This window comes from Triplophysa rosa, unplaced genomic scaffold (genome assembly GCF_024868665.1).
Source record: "Triplophysa rosa unplaced genomic scaffold, Trosa_1v2 scaffold9_ERROPOS8756747, whole genome shotgun sequence".
Lineage (NCBI taxonomy): Eukaryota > Metazoa > Chordata > Actinopteri > Cypriniformes > Nemacheilidae > Triplophysa > Triplophysa rosa.
In genome coordinates, this window is record NW_026634979.1 from 83,210 (window position 1) to 92,007 (window position 8,798).

The 8,798-nt window shown below is 37.4% G+C and overlaps 1 protein-coding gene across 2 annotated transcripts in view; it reads right to left on the reverse strand.

The window, feature by feature from the left end:
- Positions 1–7,313, reverse strand: part of nup160 (nucleoporin 160) — a 69,667-nt gene extending 62,354 nt beyond the window's left edge. The window contains exons 1-2 of one of the 2 annotated variants that reach the window (XM_057328938.1): positions 7,109–7,313; positions 5,616–5,724 (exon numbers count right to left, since the gene is read on the reverse strand). In XM_057328938.1, the coding sequence (XP_057184921.1) occupies positions 5,616–5,724; positions 7,109–7,199 (200 nt within the window). In that variant the 5' untranslated portion in view covers positions 7,200–7,313. Of the gene's footprint in view, positions 1–5,615; positions 5,728–7,108 lie in introns of both variants that reach the window. The other variant, XM_057328937.1, reaches the window with a different exon arrangement.
- Between the last annotated feature and the right edge of the window lie 1,485 nt (positions 7,314–8,798).

Sequence of the window (8,798 nt, forward strand, 5' to 3'; positions counted from 1 at the left end):
AATTCTAAAGCAGCCCCCCCGGTCAGGCAGATAGTGCAAAAACAGTATGCAAACGGTGGCGAGGAACCCAAAACTCTAATCGAGAAAAAAAACCTCAGGAGAACCCAGGCCCAACCAGGGGATTCCAGTTCCCCTCTGGCAAAAGCTGCTGCCTCTGCACAAGCTCCAGAGAACTTGCACAACAAGGCTAAATAAAATAAATAAACTTAAAATAAAATAAATTATAGTTTAAGATTATCATTAATAATCTAATAGCATTTGAAGTTTTGTGGTGAAGACATGTCAAGAGACCGCGTCCTTCTTTATCCAGCTCTATCATCTCAGCTCTTGTCAGGTCCCCACTTCCCATTCTCCGCTCTACCATCAGGTCAGGCCATGAACTGCATCCTGCTCGCTGTGGTAACCTTGGAACAATGAGACAAGACTGGCTGAGAGTAGAGTACTGTTCTGCACTCTTTGATGCAACGAGTACATCAGTTGTGTTTTTGGTTCCGGTTGATCTAACTAATGCAGCCTAAACCCTCGAGGATTTATATTATGGAAGTGTAGTGTATGCAAGATTAAAAAGATGCGTCTTTAGTCTAGATTTAAACTGACAGAGTGTGTCTGCCTCCCGGACAGTGCAGGGAAGACTATTCCAAAGTTTAGGCGCTAGATAGGAAAAGGATCTACCACCTGCACTTGATTTTGAAATTCTAGGTATTACCAACTGACAGGACGCCTGAGAGCGTAATGCACGTGAAGGACTGTAATACAAAAGGAGTTCATTCAAGTACTGAGGAGCTAAACCATGTAAGGCTTTATAGGTAATAAGCAAGATTTTAAAGTTAACGCGATGCTTTATAGGTAACCAGTGCAAGGTTGACAGAACCGGGCTAATATGTTCATACTTTTTTGTACGTGTAAGAACTCGAGCTGCCGCGTTTTGGACCAATTGGAGTTTTTGTAATAAGCCTGCAGGGCAACCACCTAACAGTGCATTACAGTAATCTAGTCTTGATGTCATGAATGCATGAATTAACTTCTCTGCATCTGACATTGACAGCATATGACGTAGTTTAGATATATTCTTAAGATGGAAAAACGCAATTTTACAGGTGTTGGCGACGTGGCTCTCAAATGACAGATTACTATCGAATAGAACGCCAAGATTCTTTGCTGACGACGAGGGTTTTATGGAACATCCGTCAATAGTTAAACAGTATTCTTGGTTGTTACTTATAGCAGTTTTCGGTCCAATAAGTAACACTTCCGTTTTGTCCGAGTTCAGTAATAAAAAGTTGTTACTCATCCAGTTTTTTATATCGACTATGCATTCCATTATTCGATGGAACTGCTGTGTTTCATGAGGCTTCGAGGAAATATAAAGTTGAGTATCATCAGCATAACAGTGAAAGCTAACTCCGTGTCGCTTTATTATATCTCCTAGAGGTAGCATGTATAATGCGAAGAGCAGAGGCCCTAAGACTGAGCCCTGTGGTACACCGTACTGGACTTGCGATTTGCGTGACACCTCATTGTTTATTGCTACAAATTGAAAACGGTCGGATAAATAAGATTTAAACCATTTCAAAGCTATTCCCTTAATGCCGACATAATTTTCGAGTCTATGTAGGAGTGTGCTGTGGTCAATGGTATCGAATGCAGCACTAAGGTCTAGCAGCACCAATAACGAGATACAACCTCGGTCAGACGCCAATAGCAGATCATTTGTAACTCTGATCAAAGCAGTCTCTGTACTGTGACATGCTCTAAATCCAGACTGGAATTCTTCATTGATGTCATTCCTTTGGAGGAAGGAGCATAATTGAGTTGAAACTACTTTTTCCAGAATTTTAGATATGAAAGGTAGATTCGATATAGGCCTGTAGTTCCTTAGTTCTCTAGGGTCGAGTTGGGGTTTTTTGACAAGGGGCCTTATAACAGCCACCTTATATGCTTTAGGCACATGTCCTAATGTCAGAGATGAGTTAATAATACCAAGAAGAGGATCTTATAATTTCTGGGAGCATCTCTTTCAGTAGATTTGTAGGTATAGGGTCTAGTATGCATGTTGTTGATTTAGATGATCTAATAATTTTAGACAGCTCATCTTGATCTACGGTATAAAATAATTGCATTTTCTCCTTAAGGGCGCTGTAGTTAGTTTGTTCAGCGGGTTTCACTTCTGATTGCATTGTTATAATTTTTTCTCTAATATCTTGGATTTTATATGTGAAGTAGTTCATAAATTCATCACTGCTATGCTGATATACAAGATCAGAAACATCCTTCAACATCCTGCTCAAGTGCAGCTGGCAAAGTTATGTTACTCGGCCTTGATTCATCTTCAAATTTTCCTAATCAATTCGCGGCTTCGAATTATATAGGACAGTACCGATACATATTCACATCACCCCTGTCAGGTACAATGCAAACGTTAGGAAACATTGTGTTCGATCATAGCGGAATATGAATAAACGGCTCTGCTACATTTCAGGTATAAACGCTGAACAGTATGCGACCAACCACGTATCGCACGGCGTATGAACATGCCCACAATCATAGCACACCTCTGTTTCTCAGAGAGTATGCAGCTTTACAATCGAACATACTTTAATTTAATACGTTTCGTATAAGTACGCGTTAAAATCCTTCGATAAGCATTTCGATCTATCTCGGATATAAGTGTCTGGGTATCACGTAAAACCGCTTTCAGCCAGAGTGAAAGACATTCTGTGCATCATTATCTGGATAGGTGCTTGCACTGCCTACGGCAATAAAAATCTCATTGTTACGAAAATTGTGTTAGTTTAACAAAATAACTTCTAACTACCAAAGACTGCGGTTTACCAGATATACTCTGCCCGAATTGCGCGAAGCATGGAAATAACGTGAAGATGCCTCGTACACATTACCACTGAAAAATTTACACCTTGAAATCTCGCAGCAAACCATTTCGTCGGTAACCTCACACCAAAGTTCTCCTCTAACGTTTAAAGAAATTAAAAATTGGACAAGCACCCCCCCGCCACAACCGATGGATTACAAGAACACACTCAGGCTCTAAAGAAAGCGGCCCAAAAAATGGAGGGCAACTTTAAGAAAACTAAATTAGAGGTATTTCGTACAGCATGTCGAAAGGATAGTATTCGAAAATACAGGAAAGCCCTAAAAACTTCTAGATCCGCCTACTTTTCATCACTAATAGAAGAAAACCAGCACAACCCTAGGTTTTTATTTAAACAGTGGCTAAATTAACAAAAAATAAATCGTCAGTGACTTCTGATCCTGTATATCAGCATAGCAGTGATGTAATTTATGAACTTACTTCACATATAAAATCCAAGAATTAGAGAAAAAATTATAAATGCAATCAAAGTGAAACCCACTGAACAAACTAAATACAGCCCCTTAAGGAGAAAATGCAAATATTTTAGTACCGTAGATCAAGATGAGCTGTCTAAAAATTAGGTGCAACGGATCAAAAAACTCACGGTTCGGATCGTTTCTCGGATCAGAGTCACGGATCGGATCATTTTTCGGATCAGCAAAAAAAAAAAAAGACAAGACAAATAAACATAAGTTTTGTCTTTTTGTTTATTAACTCTTTTAAATTATTAAATTAAAATATATAAAATCAACTTCGCAATCTTTTCGCTGAAGTGGGTGCGCGACGGGATGTCGTAACGTGGCTCAAGCACTTTCAGCATGTGTTTAAAGCCCTCGTTTTGCACAACCGAATATGGCCTCATGTCGGCACCTATAAACACACCGATAGCGTTTGTGATGGCTTTAGCCTGGTCTGATTGTGCAACAAGGGGCTGCTTAAATGCCGCGGTGATAAGCGGTTGTTGAGCAGCCTTCGTTTTCACTCCTGTCAGTGAAACACCGGTTAAAGTTTTACTTAATTAATATTGCATATAGGAATTTATAGTCTGTTATATTTGACCTGTGCTTCTCTCTCCTTTATCCTAAATGTGTGCTCTCACTGCGTGTGTGTGTGTGTGTGTGCGTACTTGTCTGTGTACGTACGTGTGTGTGTGTGTGTGTGTGTGTGTGTGTGTGTGTGTGTGTGTGTGTGTGTGTTGTGTGTGTGTGCGTGCACATCCGTGTGTGTGTGTGTCTCTATGTCTATGTGTGTTAGTACGTGTGCATATTGTGTGTGTGGAGTGTTTTGTATGTGGGTATGTCTGTCTTCTGTGTTTTCAAACTTTTCTTGTTTTTGCAGGTACAACTTTAATTATTTTGCTTATAGTCAATATGTCTCATGTACAGCTGCTTTGTAACAATGAAAATTGTAAAAGCGCTATATAAATAAAGTTGAGTTGAGTTGAGAGTTAAAAAATCAGCGCATTTCAGAGAGGCGGGGCAAAGAGGAGATATAAAACATGCACGGTATGTGGAAAATACAGCATTTTTGAACCTTAAATCGTGTATACACATCACATTCCATTTAAAACAAACGATAATATTAGTTTTAGCCCTGTCATATGACCCCTTTAATCGCTCGCTTGAGGTGTTTTTTCTTTTTTGGGAAAAAGGGTAAATGCGAATAATGGGAGATGGAAACGCATTTGCCGAATAAATTCCTCCAAAAAGTAGCGTAACTGCACTATGAGATGGCGTAACCTGACTAACCAGAGTACTGATCTTGTTACACAGCATCAGAAATGTTGTGATGGTCATCCTTAAATGCCTGAGCAAAGTCGTCAAAGTATTTCTGTAATTGCCTCTTAGAACTATCACGACTTCATGCTTACTTCTGCTGACAAGCTTTATGGAGATGCTGATTTCATTTTCCAGCAGGACTTGGCACCTGCCCACACTGCCAAAGGTACCAAAAGCTGGTTCAATGACCAAAGGTACTGTGCTTGATTGGCCAGCAAACCCGCCTGACCTGAACCCCATAGAGAATCTCATAGAGAATAACTTCCATTACACCTGAGCAGTGCCACAGGCTGATTACCTCCAGGCCACGCCGCATTGATGCAGTAATTCGTGCAAAAGGAGGCCCAACCAAGTATTGCGTGCATAGAAATGAACATACTTTTCAGAAGCCAGACGTTTCTGTTTAAAATATCCTTTTTTCATTGATCTTAGGTAATATTCTAATTTTCTGAGACACTGAAGTTTGGGTTTGTATTATCTGTAAGCCATAATCATCAAAATCTCAAGAAATAAAGGCTTGAATTATTTCACTCTATGTGTAATGAATCTATATAATACTGTATAATTTCACTCTATGTGTAATGAATCTATATAATACTGTATATGGGTTTCATTTTCTGAAATGAGTGACAAAAAATATTGACCTTTTTCACGATTTTCTAATTTTTTGAGATGTACCTGTATATGCAATATCATTTAACCCACACAGAGTCAGGTCACACAATTTACATCCCTGAAAAGGAAGCTCTGGTTGAGTAGATATAGCATGTCCTGTATTAAATGTTCACCCATGACTGTGCAGAGGTTTTCAGGACATTCATCGTATTCAAATAGTCTCTCTCTTTTTGGGATACAGTTAATTTCAGTTGAAGTGAAAACTGTGTGGAACACCACTATTTTTTGAGTAAATATTTTCTTAAGTTGCAGCTATTTGAAATGAGAGGATGCGTGAGATGAACACTCACCAGTGTATGTATCTGTTGCTGGTGACAGACAGGAGTTTCCCACTGTCCTCATAAGAGAATCCACCTGCACTGTCTGCATGCTTTACACCACTTGAGTGACCACCAACACCTGCTGGACATACAAAAAAACAACACACATTATCTACATTTAGCCACATTCGCGTCGCATCCAGTGTGGACAAAATTTGAAATTATAAGGGGTTCTAATGCGTTCTATTGTCTTTTGTCGCGCCGCGTCTGGTGTAGACATGGTGTAATATAAACAGTGGTAATACATTTTACATGACGCTACAAATGTAAAAATATTGAGTTATTCAAGTCTCTAACATGCATCAAATTCCAAGATGCCCTTAATGAAGTTGGTTGAGCTGTAATCTAGGATTTTTGTTTTACTTTATTTTTTTTTATCTCTGTCATAGAGAGACTGCTGCTAAGGTTACTTATATTTATAAGCTTTTCATATGTATCATCATACAGAGACTCTTGCTCTAAGTTTTTCTTCTTAAGTTTACAGTGACTGACTGTTCTTATTTAATATTTTTGTGTAGTTTTATTAATATTTTAAATTAGCTTTTATCTTTGTATTTTAAGTTTAAGTTAATTTTAGTTAATTTTTTTTAGCAATTTCGTTATGTTCTTTATCATTTCATTATTTATTTCAGTGTTCATTTTTTATTTTAACGTATTTCAGTTTATAGCGAAGGCAACATTTCTCATTTTTGTTTACTGTAAGTCATAAATAAATGTTATTTGACAAACTTAATGTATTTGATTTTAATGAACAAATTGTAATGATTTTGTTACCTCTGGATCTAAGAGCTCTGCTTAAAAATTACTATGTACTAGTACTGCTTATGTGTACAAATGGCAAATAACTTTAAAAATAAAAACGGCATCTTACTGTTGACTACAGCTGTAAAACAAACATTCTGACTAGCAAACACTCATTCAAGAAATCAATGAAGCATGTCAGAAAATACGGACTGTAAAATATGCTCACGTTTTTCTGCCTGCTATATAACATTTACTCTGTTATACTGTATTTTTAAGCATCTAAAGCATATCATATCAGCACATGGATACTGTCATGGGGGAGTGTTTATGTTGTACTGATAAAATGTTTTTTTTCTCATGAGAAAAGGTGACAAATATTAAACAGCTCTGAAACATTGCACGTTAAAAAAAAAACACCAAAACAGAAACCAAATGTTACAATTAAACAGTGTAAACTTAAATGTTTTACATTAAACAGGGGAAATGCTATGATTTTCTTCTCCTCTTATTGGTAAAGATAACCGTGTAAATAAACTCTAGTTACACAAGTAGTAATCATAATAGTAATAACAACAATAACTACATTATTTTTAAATATGTCTCGTGTCACACATGAGCTGCCAACAATCGTGTGACCAATAACTTACTTCGCCCGCTTCAAAGCACATGAACACAAAAGCACATGTGTATAAATACAGTGTAATATTTAAAGACAGTACCGAGATTTATTGTGATCTCTCTAAACCTGGAAACAGTTTCTCTTTCAAATCCACAAATCTCAATGAAGCTCCGCTCCAGAACACCCGCCATCTTCACGCGCTGCACGGTAGGGAATCAGCGTCACTTCCGCCCTGCAAACACTTAAAGGGACACTGCGCAAAATTCTTCGGGGCTTTACGGCAGCTGGCATCCACGAGCAAAATACCCGTGGCAAACCCTACTATTTAACTTCGGTCAAGCCAGCCGCCACTTCGAAAACGACAGTCAAACTAGCCCTCACTCGGTTTTGCTATGTGCGCATACTGTGCATTACGGTAAAAGCGGCTTTTTGGATTTCAAAATAAAGCGATCTATTTCGAACGTGGTTTCAGTCTGTCGATTGTGAATTAATTAAAATACAAATGCATTTAGAAAATTAAATTTCTTTATATATAATTTTACCCATAAAACGATATATGGTATTGAAAAAAGAACCTCAATTGCACTACAATTGAAAGCTTTAAACCAGGCCAAACGGGAAAGATTGACAGTTATGTTGCTAGGTGGTTGCTAGGCTTTTTTAAGCTGTTTTTAAACTGCTAGGCAGTTTTTATATTTTTTACAACACTCTTATCCCACCTCAGTGTGTCACCTAAACAATATCAGGACTGTTCAATGTGGATTTTTGTATGTACAGAACTTCAAAATGGCCTATATGTATTATTATTTCTATAACTTCAGATCATAATTTAAAGAAAACTATCCGATGGCACAGACTCATTCCACTTTAAAATGAGAGTAGACAACCTCAGTGTGTCACCTAAACAATATCAGGACTGTTCAAAGTGGATTTTTTAATGTACAGAACTTCAAAATGGCCTATGTATTATTATTTCTTTAACTTCAGATCATAATTTAAAGAAAACTATCCGATTGCACAGACTCATTCCACTTTAAAATGAGAGTAGACCACCACACTTCTTTATATGTGTTACCTACTTCATGTCGTCGTGGGTTCGGGACTGCTGTTTGCTGAACTTTTTCCTTATCACATATCAGATTGTAAGGTATTTATTTTTAATAAAATGATGAAAATATTTGAAAACGGCTGTTCAAGTCATACATGTACCAAACATTTTGCGCTTAATTGCACTTTGGTGCTATATATTCGTCCTGTTCTCGACATGCGGTTGCTATATCGTCTATTGCAAGATTAATTACATTTTGATACTTGATAGAAAACTCCAATAAATGTAAAAAGTCACAACTTTGTAGTTTCATGAGTTCAAAACAAAATTTAGAAAGTTCGTTGTATATTTGTAGCTTATCTGGCAATACCCGTAGTAATAAGTGAAAATAAGATTTTTTTCCCCAGAATACTTGAATGTTTGTCCTTATTAGCAGGGGGTTCCCAAACGTCTCAATCCTTGACCCACCGACAGGTAATCTGTGTCAAACACCAAATTTTTAACATGGGGAAAACACACATTTGTATCATAGTTTTTATTTTATCACGAATTAATACGTTTAATTACGTACGGCAACAGCCACCCTTACATAAGCACAACACTTTTTAAATGATCTATTGATGAAAACATGATATAGTTTAAAAACAAATGGAAGCAGATCTGGTATGTGATGTGAAAATTTAGAATAGTGAGTTCAGCGGATTCGAACCTGCTTCACGGCTGTGTCAATGTTATGTGTCAT